The sequence below is a fragment of the Jaculus jaculus genome, chromosome 18 (assembly GCF_020740685.1).
Source record: "Jaculus jaculus isolate mJacJac1 chromosome 18, mJacJac1.mat.Y.cur, whole genome shotgun sequence".
Lineage (NCBI taxonomy): Eukaryota > Metazoa > Chordata > Mammalia > Rodentia > Dipodidae > Jaculus > Jaculus jaculus.
Genome location: NC_059119.1, coordinates 10,302,426 through 10,318,710, shown reverse-complemented (window position 1 = coordinate 10,318,710; position 16,285 = coordinate 10,302,426). Strand labels below are relative to the sequence as shown.

The 16,285-nt window shown below is 48.0% G+C and overlaps 2 protein-coding genes and 1 non-coding gene across 10 annotated transcripts in view; 2 read left to right on the top strand and 1 right to left on the bottom strand.

The window, feature by feature from the left end:
* Positions 1-2,199, top strand: part of Dna2 (DNA replication helicase/nuclease 2) — a 34,181-nt gene extending 31,982 nt beyond the window's left edge. For both annotated transcript variants that reach the window (XM_045137753.1, XM_045137755.1), the window contains exons 19-20: positions 761-907; positions 1,510-2,199. In XM_045137753.1, the coding sequence (XP_044993688.1) occupies positions 761-907; positions 1,510-1,578 (216 nt within the window). In that variant the 3' untranslated portion in view covers positions 1,579-2,199. The remainder of the gene's footprint in view (positions 1-760; positions 908-1,509) is intronic.
* A 3,035-nt stretch (positions 2,200-5,234) lies between these two features.
* Rufy2 (RUN and FYVE domain containing 2) overlaps positions 5,235-16,285 on the top strand; it is a 39,815-nt gene continuing 28,764 nt past the window's right edge. For 2 of the 7 annotated variants that reach the window (XM_045137666.1, XR_006634151.1), the window contains exons 1-5: positions 5,455-5,693; positions 8,358-8,531; positions 10,188-10,305; positions 12,859-12,960; positions 15,919-16,042. In XM_045137666.1, the coding sequence (XP_044993601.1) occupies positions 5,579-5,693; positions 8,358-8,531; positions 10,188-10,305; positions 12,859-12,960; positions 15,919-16,042 (633 nt within the window). In that variant the 5' untranslated portion in view covers positions 5,455-5,578. Of the gene's footprint in view, positions 5,326-5,453; positions 5,694-8,357; positions 8,532-10,187; positions 10,306-12,858; positions 12,961-15,918; positions 16,043-16,285 lie in introns of those variants that run through there. The other 5 variants (XM_045137668.1, XM_045137670.1, XM_045137667.1 and 2 more) reach the window with 5 other exon arrangements.
* LOC123455925 lies at positions 15,635-15,741 on the bottom strand. The gene has a single exon (XR_006634222.1). It is a non-coding gene; the product is annotated as a U6 spliceosomal RNA (small nuclear RNA).

Sequence of the window (16,285 nt, the reverse complement as noted above, 5' to 3'; positions counted from 1 at the left end):
GGTTAAGGCACGTATCTGTAAAACCTAACAACCTGGGTTTGGTTCCCCAGTACCCATGTAAAACCTGATGCACTGGGCTGGAGAGATGGCTTAGTGGTTAAGGTGTTTGCCCCTTGGTTTGATTCCCTAGGACCCACGTAAGCCTGATACACAAGGTGGCACATATGTCTGGAGTTTGTTTGCAGCAGTTGGAGGCCTTGGCATGCCCATTTTCTCTCTCTTTCTCTCAAATAAATAAATTAAAATAAAATAGAAAACCCGATACACAGAGGCACATGCATCTGGAGTTCCTATGAAATAGCTAGATGCCGTGGTGCACCCATTGTCTCCCTCTCTCTCGTTATCTTTCTCTGCCTACAAATGAATAAGTAAAAATATTGAAAAAAAGAAAAGAAACAAAAGGGCTGGTGAGATGGTTCAGCACTTAAAGACGCTTACAAAACCTGATGGTCTGGGTTTGATTCTCCAGTACCAACCTAAAGCCAGACTCTCAGTGTGGCACATGTGCATGGTTTATTTGCAGTGGAAGGTGGCCGTGGCGTACCCACACACCCACTCCTTCGTGTATTCTCTCACATGTCCCAGGCTGGCCTCAAACTCCCTCAAACAAGCCAGCCTAGAAGACATAAGACCCTACTCCAGAATAAAACAATAAAAAGAAGTAGAAAGCAGTTCAGGAAACCTCATTCTTCATCAGAACAGATTGGCATGCATAAGAAAATAAGAAAACTCAAATAATTGAAAATTGTATCTTTCACAGCTTGGTGAACTCCTGAAGGATTGGCGCCGTCTTAATGTTGCAATAACCAGAGCCAAGCATAAGCTGGTCCTCCTGGGAAGTGTGTCCTCACTAAAGCGCTACCCTCCCTTGGAGAAGCTGTTTCATCATCTAAACGCAGAAAGATTAATATCCTTTGGTTGTATCTATGGTAACATTGATCCGCCACTGTTGAGTGGTGGCTTTTCTTTTGGAGGGGGCGATAAATGAAAACTTTTTCAAAGCTCCCATTCAACAAAGGAAAGGACAACACACGGGAAGTCATGTTAAGACACTGGTGAGGTAATGAAGGTGACAGCAAGGGACAGGTTGTGGGGCAGGAAAGGGAGAAAAGGGCCCTGATTTGCTTCCGTCACTGTCACATGCAGGAAAATTAGGTTTCCCCTGTGGTCCTCTTTCTCCAAGTGTATATTTTTGGTGTGTGTTTGTGTATGTGTGGTTTTTCAAGGTAGGGTCTCACTGTAGCCCAGGCTGACCTTGAATTCACTATGTAGTCTTTGGGTGTTCTTGAACTCACTGCAATCCTCCTACCTCTGCCTCCCAAGGCACCTTTTTAGATTTTTGAGAACGGTTCTCATGTAGCCCAGGCTGGCTTCAAACTCGCTGCGTAGCTTCGGATGACCTTGGACTCCTGACCCTCCTGCCTGAAACTCCTGAGTACTGTCTCCATAGGTGTGCCACACAAGTCACAGCAATATTTTGGTGACGTGTGTATCCTTAACTCATTTTACATCATGGACCTTCCATCAAGAGAGCACGAGAGTCTCGGTCACATCCTGAATGACTCTGAGAGAGGATGAGGTGCCATTGTCTTTCCATCCTGTGACCCTGACCCTGCCAGTGCAGGATTGCAGCTTAGATTTGCCTGATCAAACTCGAATACGATGTTGATGCAAAGGGTACAAATTTATAATTTATTAATTGATTGCTTCCAGTTAGCCCAGGATGACCTGGAACTAACTCACTCCGTAGCCCCAGGCCAGACTCAAACTCACAGAGATCCTTCTATCAGCCTTCTGAGTGCTGACCATCCCTCTTTTTACTTCTCAACACTCTGTATTTCAGGAGTTCAGAGAATTTGATGTCAGATACTACCTTTTAAGAATAAGTTTTGTTTCCTGAATTAATGATGAACTAAAAAGGTTTATCCTTATTTTCAATTATTCATCTTAGTTTGTCTCTTTGAAGGCACTGCTCACTTTTTCCTTTATTGTATAAAAGTGTTTTGAAATACAAAGTTACCTCAGAATGTTTCTTTTTACATATGGTGATGGAATTTGACCCCAGGGTTCTATCTTCTGGAGGGAAAACCTGTCAGTTCTGTTGAGTTTTGTTTTTAGTGAAATATTCAAATTGTGAAACTTGTTGGTGCTTCTATCGTTTGTTTGTTTTTAAAGGTTTAATAAATTGTTTTCTACTAATGTGTTTTATTGTCTCATTTATCATTCACTCATGATTTAGTGGGGGTAAGGTGGGGCTGATCCTTCTGCCTCTGCCCATCTAGGGGGCTACAGGCCTAAACTTATAGAAAATAACCCTGCTGTCATATTGCTGGAATGTTTCGCTATGGTGAAGAGTGTCAGGTACATTTCCTGGAAGGGAAGGTTTCTGTTTTAGCCAGTGGTTGTTGAGCACCACTTTATGTGGCCTGAGGAGAATGGAACTTTGGATTGCCCTTGGTCACGAGGTCCTGGCCATTCAATTATTTGCAAGAGTTAGGGTGTGCCTTATCCTTGTAAGGTTCTGCGAGTCCCAGGCTTGGACTTAAAGGTTAAACCAGAACCAGGTCGTCCTTGTGGTCTGCAAGTTCGCCAAGGTTAGGACTACAGACAGGCTACCAGTTACTGGCTGGATGCAGTTCCGGGTTAGAGCACCCACCGCTGCCTTAGCTGAGGTTCTTGTAAAAGCAGAACGCCAAAGTGAGATGGCAAGGGGGACGTCCAGTGACCCCATTCCTTGAACGTTTGAAGCCAATGAGGCCAGGCATGGTGGCTCAGCACTTGGGGAGACCAAGACCAGGAGGCCCGCTGTGAGTTCAAGGACACCCTAGGGTAGAGTGAGCTCTGGGCAGACTGGGCTTGAGTGAGATTGCCTCATTAAGTAATAAAATGGCCTGGAGAAATGGCTTAGCGCTTAAGGTGCTTGCCTGTGAAGCCTAGGGACCCAGGTTTGATTCCCTCTTTGTCCACATAAGTCATAGTGCACAAAGTAGCACATGAGTCTGGAGTTTGTTCGCAGTGGCTGCAGGCCCTGGTGCCTCCATTCTCTCTTTCTCTCCTTTTTGTTTTTTGGAGGTAGGGTTTCATTCGAACCCAGGCTGACCTGGAGTTCATTGTAGCCCAGGCTGGCCAAGAGGAACTCATGGGAATCCTCCTACCTCAGCCTTCCTGAACACTGGGGTTAAAGGCGTGCAACACCATGCCCTGCCCTAAATTTAATTTTTAAAATATTTATATTTATGTCAGAAAAGAAGATGAAGGGGTGCTCCAAGGCCTCTTGCCATTGCAAAGGAAGTACATATACCTGCCTCGCTTTATGGTTTGACATGAGTCCTGGATTAGCAGGTTTCCAAAGGAGTGCCCTTAGCCGCTGAGCCATCTCAACAGCCTTTTTTTGGTTTCCTGAAGTAGGGTTTCACTCTAGTTCAGATTGACCTGGAATTCCTATGTAGTCTCGAGGTGGCCTTGAGCTCACAGCAATCCTCCTACCTCTGCCTCCCCATTGGGACTAAAGGCGTGTGCCACCACACCTACCTTTCCAGCCATTTTAAAATATATTTTATTTTCATTTATTTGAGAGAAAGAGGCAGATGGAGGGAGAATGGGCTCACCAGCGCCTCCAGCCACTACAAACAAACTCCAGATGCATGTGCCACCTTGTGCATCTGGCTTACATGGGTCCAAGGAAATCAAACCTGGGTCCTTTGGCTTTGTAGGCAAATGCCTTAACTGCTAAACAATCCCTCCAGCCCCTCTCCATCCAGTTTTGTTTGTTTATCTGTTTGTTTTCGAGGTAGGGTCTCATTTTAGCCAGGCTGACCTGGAACTCACTCTATAGTTGCTGTAATTGTAGGCATGGGCCACCACACCCTCACATTTTTAATTTATTATTTATGATTATTATTATCATCATCATCATTATTATTATTATTATTATTATTTGAGAGCGACAGAGAGAGAGAGAATGGGCGCGCCAGGGCTTCCAGCCACTGCAAACGAACTCCAGACGCGTGCGCCCTCTTGTGCATCTGGCTAACGTGGGTCCTGGGGAATCGAGCCTCAAACCGGGGTGCTTAGGCTTCACAGGCAAGCGCTTAACGGCTAAGCCATCTCTCCAGCCCAGTTTTTATTTTTTGAGACAGGCTGACTGTGCAGCCCAGACTTGCCTTTAAGTCAGGGTCCTCTTGCCTTGGTCTCCAGAGTAAGTCCCAGAATTACTGGCATATGCCACCAACCCTGGGCTTTCCATTCCAATTTTATCTTTTGTAAGTCAGAAAGGTGTTAGAAGTCATTCTTCGTCTTGAAAGCCTTGAGTTGTTTTCTGAGATAAGGGTCTCCTGTAGCCAGGCTGCTGGCGAATGATGAACTCCTGATCTACCAGCCTCCAGCTCCATCTGCTGCTAATTGTGCTGCGTTTTCTTCTTTAAATCTTTTTTATTTTATTTATTTGAGGAGGGGGCAGATAGAGAGAGTGAAGCATGCACCACTTTTTGCATTTGGGTTACGTGGGTCCTGGGGAAATCGAACCTGGGTCCTTTGGTTTTGCAGGTGAGCACCATAACCACTAAGCCATCCCTCCAGCCCCTTTAATACAGTCCTTTAATCTTTTTTAAAATTTCATTTTATTACGTCTTTTTAAATTTTTGCTTTATTCATTAGAGAGAGAGAAAAAGAGGCAGATAGGGATAAACCATACAAGATCAGAGAGAGTGGGTGTACCAGGGCCTCCAGCCCCTGCGAAGGAACTCCAGATGTATGTGCCACCTTGTGCTCCCGTGGAGTGGAACCCGGGTACTTAGGCTTACGCGGGCAAGCGCCCTCACCGCTAAGCCACCTCTCCAGCCCGCGTCCTGTTTTCTTAAAATTCTGGAAACCCTCTACGGGCTGGGCACGGAAGCGGTCCCGTGTTTCCCACTGAATCCAATCGGCCCTGTGGGTGCAAACGTTTGCACGTGCCTCGAATCCGGGGGGCAGTGGGGGGCCGGGGGCGGTGGCGCAGAGTCCGTCCCGAGGTCAGAGACGGGCGGAGCGACAGAGTCGAGCCGTGTCCCCCTTCCCCGTCCTCTTCCGCGTGCAGGGTGGCGGCGACGATGCTGCCGGGCGGGGGACCGAGCGGCAGGGCTGCAGCCCCGGCGGCCTCGGCGTCCCGCCGCCCGCGCGCCCTCCCGCCGCCAGGGGCCGCTGTGGGCCGCGGCGGGCCGGGCGCCGGCCGAGGCGGGGGAGGCCGCGGGGAGCCGGGGACGCGGCCCAGCGAGCCGGGGCCCGAGCCGGACGGCGCCGTCGCCATGGGTAAGGGCAGCGGCGAGCCCGGGGCCCGGGGCCCGTGAGGTCAGCGGCGCGCGCGCGTGTGCGCGTGGTCGGGAGGGGGCTGCGGCGGCGGTGGGCGGGGAGCATCGGGGGGCTCCGGGGGTCGCCATGGCAACGCGCGGCCCCACCTCGATCGGTGCATTTGGCCCGCGTTCGGAGACCTAGACACGGACGGACGGACGGACGGACGGACGGACAGACAGACAGCCGGACGGACGGACGGAGGCAGCGAGCACCCGGATCGCACGGGCCTCGGAGTCGTCGGGAAGGAGCGATGACTTTTCAGGTTTGGGGGTGGCGCAAGGAAGATGCGTCTCGGCTTCTGGCCTGGGGCTCCGACGCGCAGGACGAGCGAGGGGCCGCGAGGCGGGGCCCGGACCCGGGCCGGGGTGAGCGCCCCGGGGTGCTGGGGCTGCGAGGCGATGGTTCCCGGGGTGCTGGAGGTGCGAGGCGATGGCCCCGGGGTGCTGGGGCTGCGAAGCGATGGTCCCGGGGTGCTGGAGGTGCGAGGCGATGGCCCCGGGGTGCTGGGGCTGCGAGGCGATGGTCCCGGGGTGCTGGAGGTGCGAGGCGATGGCCCCGGGGTGCTGGGGCTGCGAGGCGATGGTCCCGGGGTGCTGGAGGTGCGAGGCGATGGTCCCGGGGTGCTGGGGCTGCGAGGCGATGGTCCCGGGGTGCTGGAGGTGCGAGGCGATGGCCCCGGGGTGCTGGGGCTGAGAGGCGATGGTCCCGGGGTGCTGGAGGTGCGAGGCGATGGCCCCGGGGTGCTGGGGCTGCGAAGCGATGGTCCCGGGGTGCTGGAGGTGCGAGGCGATGGTCCCGGGGTGCTGGGGCTGCGAGGCGATGTTCCCGGGGTGCTGGAGGTGCGAGGCGATGGTCCCGGGGTGCTGGAGGTGCGAGGCGATGGTCCCGGGGTGCTGGGGCTGCGAGGCGATGGTCCCGGGGTGCTGGAGGTGCGAGGCGATGGCCCCGGGGTGCTGGAGGTGCGAGGCGATGGTCCCGGGGTGCTGGAGGTGCGAGGCGATGGCCCCGGGGTGCTGGAGGTGCGAGGCGATGGTCCCGGGGTGCTGGAGGTGCGAGGCGATGGTCCCGGGGTGCTGGAGGTGTGAGGCGATGGTCCCGGGGTGCTGGGGCTGCGAGGCGATGGTCCCGGGGTGCGAGGCTAGGAGCGGGCCAGGCCGGGATGCCAGGCCTCATAGGGAGGCAGAGACCCCACTCTCTCCTCCACCACCCCTAGGACGCCTGCCACCTGCAGGGCACCTGATGCTCTTTGTATGCCAGGTTGTGGTGAGCACTCCAGAAAAATGGGAATGGCTACAGATGAGGAGGCATCAGGTGGCTTGATTCCCAAAAAACAATAAATAAATAAAGAATATCACCATGCAGACTGGAAGGAATGTCGTCGTGCAGATATCAGCCAGTCTGGTCATAGCATTTGTGTCTGCATTTTCAGTGGCTGAGGATTCAGTGTGACTTTACCTTAGCTGAACCGAATGCGAATTCTAGATCATTGGCAACATTGGAATTTTTGTTTGTTTGTTTTTCCAAGTAGGGTCTTACTCTAGCCCAGGTTGACCTGGAATTCACTATGGAGTCTCAGGGTGGCCTTGAACTCACGGTGATCCTCCTACCTTTGCCTCCTGAGTGCTGGGATTAAAGGCTGCGCCACCGTGCCTGGCTCCTAAAGAATTTTTTAATTTAATTTTTTTTGTTTATTTTTATGTATTTATTTGATAGCGACAGACAGAGAGAGAAAGAAGCAGAGAGAGAGAGAATGGGCGCACCAGGGCCTCCAGCCACTGCAAAACTCCAGACGCATGGGCCCCCTTGTGCATCTGGCTAATGTGGGTCCTGGGGAATCGAGGCTGAAATCGGGGTTCTTATGCTTCACAGGCAAGCGTTTAACCGCTAAGCCATCTCTCCAGCCCAATTTTTTTTTTTTTTTTTTCGAGGTAGGGACCCAGGCCGACCTGGAATTAACTGTGTAGTCACAGGTTGGTCTCAAACTCACGGCAGTCCTCCTACCTCTGCCTCCCGAGTGCTGGGATTAAAGGCGTGTGCCACCATGGCCAGCCCGCATTTTTTAATTTAGATGAACATTTTTACTTATTTACTTGAGAGAGAAAAAGAGACAGAGAGAGAGAGAGAGAGAGAAGTATTTGGGCATGTCAGGGCATCTTGCTGTTACAAACTCCAGAAACATGCACCACTTTGTGCATCCATCTTTTTGTGGGAACTGGGAAATCAAGCCTGGGCTGAAAGGCTTTGCAAACAAGCCCCTTTAACCACTGATCCTTCTCCTCAGTCCCCAGAAAATTGTTTCTTCTTCACTAATTGCCTTTATTGGAATGAAAACAAAGTTACATGTGAAAATTATTTTAAAGACTCATTTTATGTGAAGAAGTGCCACAACAAAAGAATGAAAAGGGATGTAGAGATGACTTAGCAGTTAAGATGCTTGCCTACAAAACCTAATGACCAAGTTCAATTTCCCAGTGCCCATGTAAAACCAGATGCACAAAGTAGCCATGCATCTGGAGTTCATTTCTAGAGGATGGAGGCCCTGACATGTCCATATTCATTCTCTCTCACTCCTTGTAAATATATATATATTCCTGTAGTTTAAAAATATTTTTATGCTGCGCATGGTGGTACACACCTTTAGTTCTGGCCTTAGGGAGGCAGAAACGGGATGGTGGCTGGGAGATCTAGGCCACCCTGAGACTCCATAGTGAATTCCAGGTCAGCCTGAGCTAGAGTGAGAGACCCAACCTTGAAAGACCAACCCCGCCCCCCAAAAAAACAAAAAAAACAGTACATGGCAAATTTTCAGTCTTGAGAGTAATTCGTACTTTGGCCGGAATAGGTATGGCAATCAGCCTGTGTGGGAGGGACATAAAGAGTAACGGTGCAGGTAACTTGGCCTAGGGATACATCCGGTTGCCCAGGAAGGAGAAGCAAACCAGTATTGGCTTATACGGGAAGGGACACATTTGTGTATTTTTCATTGTCACATCTTGGGAATGATGGTGGGTTCCTCTTGTTCTTTTCAGCTACGAAAGATCCCACGGCAGTGGAGAGAGCAAACTTGTTAAACATGGCTAAGCTGAGCATCAAGGGGCTCATCGAGTCTGCCCTGAGCTCTGGCCGCACTCTGGACTCAGACTACCCTCCGCTGCAGCAGTTCTTCGTGGTGATGGAGCACTGCCTGAAGCACGGCCTCAAAGGTATCAGGAGCCTTCACCCCTCACATCAGGACCCTCTGCTTCTCTCCTTAAATAGCCTTGTGAGAGCGTTTCTGAGATCACAGTAACTATTGGTATTTTGCATTTAAAAATATTGACTGAGGGACTAGAGGGATGGCTTAGTGGTTAAGGCATTTGCCTGCAAAGCCAAAGGACTCAGGTTCGATTCCTCAGGACCCATGTAAGCCATATGTACAAGGGGGTGCATGTGTCTGGAGTTTGTTTGCAGTGGCTAGAGTGCCTGGCACGCCCATTCTCTCTCTCACTCTCTCCCCTTCTTTCTCTGTCAAATAAATACATAAATAAATAAAGTAAAAATATTGACTGTGGGGCTGAAGAGATGGCTCAGAGGTTAGATGGGCTTCTTGTAGCATGAGGGCCTGAGATTGCAGGGTGGGCAGGTGGCCGGGAAGAGAAGGTTTAAATCTCCAAATCCCACACAAACAGCTGGGTATAAGCTGGGCATGGTGGCACATGCCTTTAATAGAAGCACTCAGGAGGATGGCTGTGAGTTTGAGGCCACCTTGAGACTACATAGTAAATTCCAGGTCAGCCTGGGCTAGACTGAAACCCTACCTCGAAAAACCAAAAAAAGGGCTAGAGAGACGGCTTAATGGTTGGTTAAGGTACATACATGCCTGTGAAGCCTAAGGACCCAGGTTCGATTCTCCAGGTCCCATGTAAGCCAGATAAACAAGGTGGCGCATGCATCTGGAGTTTGTTTGCAGTGGCTGGAGCCCCTGCCATGCCCATTCTCTATCTCTTTCTCTCCCTCTCTCTGTCTCTAATAAATAAATAAAAGTAAGATCTTTAAAAGAAAGAAAGAAATAAAACCCAGGGACCACCACACCTTGCTGTTTTATCTTTAATTTTCAAATATACAGTCCATAGTAACAGCTCTTTTACGTAAAATAATAATAGTTAGAGCAGGCATCACAGCACATGCCTATAATTTCAGCACTTTCAAAGTGGGGGCAGGGAGGTTAGAAATTCAAGTTCATCTTTGGCTACATAATGAGTTTGCGGCCAGCTTGAGGTACATGAGAGCCTGCTTGGAACAAACAGGGAAACTGGCCATCAGCGCTTACTTGACTGCATGTTTCTGATGTGAAGAACGGCCAAGATGCTCTTCCTCCCCATTTCCCTTCTCTGCTCCCTAGACATTGAACCCAGGGCCTTGTGCATGCTGAGCAGTGGTTCACTCTACCACCAAGCTGTATCTCCAGGCCTCTTTTTAAGGTTTTGAAAATTTTTATTATAGAGATTATAGAGTTTAAGAGGTGGCTAGAGCATGAGGGGCTGAAAGAATATGGGGCTACTGCCCAAGAGGGACTGGATTCAGTGCAGGTTTCCAGAAAATGAGAAAACTCACCCAGAGACACACATTGGAATCTTTTTTGTTTGTTTTGTTTGAGGTAGGGTCTCACTCTGGCTCAGGCTGACCTGGAATTCACTATGTAGCCTCAGGGTGGCCTTGAACTCACTGCGATCCTCCTACCTCTGCCTCCCGAGTGCTGGGATTAAAGGTGTGCGCCACCATGCCCGGCTAGTTTTGACACAAGATGTTGAATATTTAGGATAATGTTATTATTATTTTATATGTTGAAGTTATGTGCATTGCTTTTTTTTTTTTTTCAGTAAGGAAGTCATTTTTGAGTTACAACAAAACCATCTGGGGCCCTTTGGAGCTGGTGGAGAAGCTGTACCCAGAAGCCGAGGAAATAGGAGCCAGCGTCCGGGATTTGCCTGGTCTCAAGTAAGTAGTCTTGTTGCTTTTGGTTTTTCGAGGTAGGGTCTCACTCTAGCATAGGCTGACCTAGAATTCACTCTGTATTCTCAGGCTGGCCTCGAAATCACAGTGATCCTCCTTCCTCTGCCTCCTGGGGTGCTGGGATTAAAGGCGTGTACCACCACGCCCATCTTAATTAAGTAGTTTTTACTGGCAGCCCATCTGTGACCGCCAAAGTGTATTGCTTCTGTAAGCACCTCACACTAGCCTTTGTTATGCTTTCAGCCTCATCTCTTTCCACTCTCTCCTGACAAGGCTCTGTCCACTCTTGGTGGCTCAGCTCATACTCTGTTTCCTTCAGGTCATTTTCCAAATCCCATTCAATAAGAATTGACCACTACTGGCTGAGGGAAGTGGTGTCCAGTGAGACTGAGACAGGAAGATTGTGAGTTCATGGCCAGCCTGGGCCGTACAGGGAGAGACTATTTCAAAAGATGGAAAAGAGGAGAAAGAACCACTCTGCCATCACCAGAAAGCTTTGTGTTCATTGGCTTCGACCTCAGCATATCACGTCAGTTCCGCTTTGGATTGCAGAGTTGCAAACCCCTTTATTACAGTCACTGTCAGTTGTACTCTGCTTCCTGAGCATGGAAACTGTGCACATAGTAGGCCATCAGAACTACTTATGAAAGACTGGGTAAGACTGAATCCTAGGAAGAGCTCAGGAGAGCCATGTTCTTAGCAAGCCCTTCATGACGTTAGCAGTCCTACAGACTGCTTTTCTTCCTCTGAAAATTGGGATCTGTAGTGTCATATGCCTGTTTTGTCAGGTAAATGCATATGAAATATTTAAAAGGCTGGGGTATTCTAGCTAAGAAAGCATGAGTGCTGAAAGCTTTTTGTGCATATGAGGGTTTTTCCTTCTTTCTTTTTTTTTTATTAACAACTTCCATGATTATAAACAATATCCCATGATAATGCCCTCCCTCCCCCCACTTTCCCCTTTGAAACTCCATTCTCCATCATATCCCCTCCCCCTCCCAATCAGTCTCTCTTTTATTTTGATGTCATGATCTTTTTCTCCTATTATGATAGTCTTGTGTAGGTAGTGTCAGGCACTGTGAGGTCATAGATATCCAGGTATGAAGTTTTTTAAAAATTTTGTTTATTTATGTATTTATTTGAGAGAGAGAGAAAGAATGGGCACTTCAGATGAACTCCAGACACATGTACCACTTTGTGCGTCTGGCTTATGTGGGTCCTGGAACTGAACCTGGGGCTGCAGGCTTCTTTGCACACATGTGCCCTAACCACTAAGCAATCTCTGCAGCCCCACACAGGAAGTATTAATGCTGGGTTCTTTAGGGTGTAACCAAAATATTAGACTTCCTCATTCTTTGTCTTAATTCTTAGTGCTAAAACAACTTCTATTTCCCCCCACTTTATTAAGGTAGCATTTTGTTCTAGCCCAGGTTGACCTGGAATTCAGTATGTAATCTCAGGGTGGCCTTGAACTCACAGTGATCCTCCTACCTCTGCCTCCCAAGTGCTGGGATTAAAGGCGTGCGCCACCACACCCGGCTCAACCCATCATCTTTATACTTTTATAACTCCAGGTCAGCGAGGCATGGTGGCACACACCTTTAACCACAGCACTTGGGAGGTAGAGGTAGGAGGATCACTGTGAGTTCAAGGCCACCCTGAGATTACATACTGAATTCCAGGTCAGCCTGGGCTAGAGTGAGACCCTACCTCAAAAATAAATAAATAAATAAATAAATAAATAAATAAATAAATAAATAAACAAACAAACACAAAGATGATGGGCTGGGGAGATATCTTAATGGTTAAGGTACTTGTCGGAGAAGCCCAAGGACCTAGGTTTGATTTCCCAGTGCCCATGTAAGCCAGATGCACAAAGCTGTACACGCATCTGGAGTTCGTTTGCAGTGGCTGGAGGCCTTGGCGCACCCATTCTCTCTTTCTCCCCATCTCAAATTAAAAACAAAAAGTAGGGCTGGAGAGATGGCTTAGCGGTTAAGTGCTTGCCTGTGAAGCCTAAGGACCCCAGTTCGAGGCTTGGTTCCCCAGGTCCCACATTAGCCAGATGCACAAGGGGGCGCACGCGTCTGGAGTTCGTTTGCAGAGGCTGGAAGCCCTGGCGCGCCCATTCTCTCTCTCTCCCTCTATCTGTCTTTCTCTCTGTGTCTGTCGCTCTCAAATAAATAAAAAATAAATAAATAAATAAATAAAATAAAGAGGACTTAGAACACACCCACCAAAGCTCAGAGCATTGTGTGGAAAAGTGGGTGGAAATAATGTAAGAGACACAGGGGAGGCATTCTTCCCTCCCCCACACACAATGACTGACTGCTACTCTCAAAACTCCTAACCCATAACCCCATGGTGAATACCAGCAATCCCATTAAAGAGAACCCTCAAAAAAAAAAAAAAAAAGTATAAAGATGAAAACACAACCATGATAAGTGGCTTTTTCTTAGTTAATGTGGTCAGCAGTGGAGAGCACGTAGTCCGTCCCGGAGCCCAGGCTCTTTCTAACCGTCAGGTCGTCTCTCCTAGGACTCCTCTGGGCCGCGCACGAGCGTGGCTTCGGTTAGCCCTCATGCAGAAAAAGATGGCTGATTACCTGCGTTGCTTAATTATCCAGAGAGACCTCTTGAGGTTAGTATCATTGAGTCCTATTCATTTTCCTTTTTTCTTTTTCCTGGTAGGGTCTCACTCTAGCCCAGGCTGACCTGGAATCCACTATGTAGTCACAGGGTAGCCTTGAACTCATGGCGATCCTCCCACCTCTGCCTCCAGAGTGTTGGGATTAAAGGTGTGTGCCACTATGCCCGGCTATTTTCCTTTTTTATTTCACTTATATGTTATCTTCCACAAAATATTGAAGATGTGGTAGAAAAAAAAGGGCTGGGGGTCTAGAGAGATGGCTCAGCCATTAAGGCACTTGTGTATAAAGTGTGATGTCATGGGTTTGATTCCCCAGGACCCATGTAAAGAAAGATGCACAAAATGGCATATACATCTGGCGTTTGTTTGCAGCAAAAAGAAGCCCTGGAGCGGCTACCTATTCTCTCTCTCAAACAAATAAATAATTTTTTAAAATAAATAAATAGTTTATATATATATATATGTATATATATATACACACACACACACACATACATATATATATATGTATGTGTGTGTGTGTGTGTATATATATATGGGGTTTTTTTTGTTGTTTTTTTGTTTTTTTGTTTTTCAATGTAGGGTCTCATTCTAGTCCAGGCTGACCTGGAATTCACTATGGAGTCTCAGGGTGGCCTCGAACTCACGGCAATCCTCCTACCTCTGCCTCCCAAGTGCTGGGATTAAAGGTGTGTGCCACCATACCCGGCTTTTTAGTTTTTATATTTTTAAGTATTTATTTGCAAGCAGAGAGAAATAGGAGAGACACAGAGAGAATGGGTATATTTTTCCTGGCAGTTGAACCTGGGTCAGCAGGTATGGCCACCGTGTGCCTTTAACCGCTGAGCCATTCCTTCGCCCTAGCATTTATATTTTGAAATGTTAATGTAAAATGTAATATAAAAAGGCTAATTTATTATTTTTTTTTCAAGATAGGGTCTCATCCTAGCTGAGGCTGACCTAGAATTCAATCTGTAGTCTCAGGGTGGCCTCAAACTCATGGTGCCACAGTGTCTGACCTTTCCTTTATTTTGTTATTTATTTACTTATTGTTTGGTGTTTTGAGGTAAGGTGTCATTGTAGCCCAGGCTGACCTGGAATTCACTCTGTAGTCTCAGAGTGGCCTCAAATAGTGATCTCCCTACCTCTTCCTTCCAAGTGCTGGGATTAAAGGCATGTGCCACCATGCTCGGCTTAGTTTTTTAAAAATATTCTTATTTTATTTATTTATTTGAGAGAGAGAAAGAGGTATACAGAAAGTAAGCGAGAGAATGGGCATGCCAGAGCCTCCAGCCACTGCAGATGAACTACAGATGCATGCACCACCTTCTGCGTCTGGCTTATATGGATCCAGGGGAATAGAACTGAGGTCCTTTGGCTTTGCTGGCAAGTGCCTTACCTGCTAAGCCATCTCTCCAGCCCATACTTTTAGTAAATATTTTTCAAAGTTTTTTTTTTTAATTCATTTATTAGAAACAGGGAGATAGAGAGAAAGAGAAAGAGAGATTGGGCTCACCAGGACCTCCATCCATTGCAAACAAAATCCTGATACATGTGCCACCTTGTGCATCTGGCTTTCATGGGTCCTGGGGGAGTCAAACCTGGGTCCTTAGGCATTGCAGGCAAGCACTTTAACCACTCAGCCATCTTTTTAGCTATTTTTAAAGTTTATTTTATTTTATTAGAGAAAGAGAAAAGTAATTTTTTTTTTTTTCCTGGACGTAGTGGCACATGCCTTTAATACCAGCACTCGGGAGGCAGAGGTAGGAGGATCACCATGAGTTTGAGGCCACCCTGAGATTACATAGTGAATTCCAGGCCAGCCTGGGCCAAAGTGAGACCCTACCTCGAAAAACCAAAGGAAAAAAAAATTGTTTATTTACTTGAGAGCAACAGACAGAGAGAAAGAGGGAGAGAGAGAGAGAGAGAGAGAATGGGCACATCAGGGCCTCCAGCCACTGCAAACAAACTCTAGACACATGTGCCACCTTGTAAATCTGGCTAACATGGGTCCTGGGGAATCGAGCCTTGAGCTAGGATCCTTAGGCTTCACAGGCAAGTGCTTAACCACTAAGCCATCTCCAACCCACTTTTAAAAATATTTTTAGGGCTGGCAGGATGGCTTATCACTTATGGCATTTGCCTGCAAAGCCAAAGGACCCTGGTTCGATTCCCCAGAACCCATGTTAGCCAGATGCACAAGGGGGCGCATGTGTCTGGAGTTTGTTTGCAGTGGTTGGAGGCCCTGGCACACCCATTCTCTCTCTCTGTCTCTCTCTTTTTCCCTCTTTCTCTGTCAAATAAATAAATAAAATATTTTTACTGTGGGCATGGTGGCACACACTTTTAATCCCAGCACTTGGGAGGCAGAGGTAGAAGGATCGCCATGAGTTCGAGGCCAACCTTAGACTACACAGTGAATTCCAAGGTCAGCCTGGGCTAGAGTGAGACTCTACCTCGGAAAACGAAAAATAAGATAAAATATCTTTACTTATGTGCAAGCAGAGGAAGAGAGAGAATGAATAGGGACACCACAGCCTCCAGCCCCACTGCAAAGGAACTCCAGATACATCTGCCTCTACGTGGGTACTGGGGAATCAAATGCATGCTATTATATATATATTTTTTTTTATTTTGAAAATTTACTTTAATTTAGAAATAGAAAAAAAATATGGACCGCTTCATGAATTTGCGTATCATCCTTGCACAGGGGCCATGCTAATCTTCTCTGTATCGTTCCAATTTTAGTATATGTGCTGCTGAAGCAAGCACGCTATTATATTTTGTAAGCAAGCGCCTTAACCTCTGAGCCATCTCTCCAGCCTGAACAGGCTAGTTTCAAGGAACCAAGTTTACGTTGTTTCCATGACTGCATGGTGCAGACTGGGGTGATAAGGTGCTGAGGTTTCAAATGCAGCGTTAAGAGTTGGGTTTGTTCTGACTTTGCAGTGAGTTCTATGAGTATCATGCACTCATGATGGAAGAAGAAGGAGCAGTCATCGTCGGGCTGCTCGTTGGCCTGAATGTGATAGACGCTAATTTGTGTGTAAAGGGAGAAGATCTAGACTCTCAGGTAAGCCATGGTGGTTGACACAAGTGCACGGCATTCAATTTTCACACTTCTTCCTTGACCCAGGCTTCGCTTTAACTTGTACACAGTGCTTGTGAGCAGAGATTCAGTTGCCTGGTGTGTCGGTCAGGACCTGGCAGAAACAAGGAGGAGGGTTTATTTTGGCTCACAGCTTCAGAGGGTTCAGCCATGGTTTCTCCATGGTCAGGAGGAACATGATGCAGCAGGGCACAGCAGAAGAAAGCT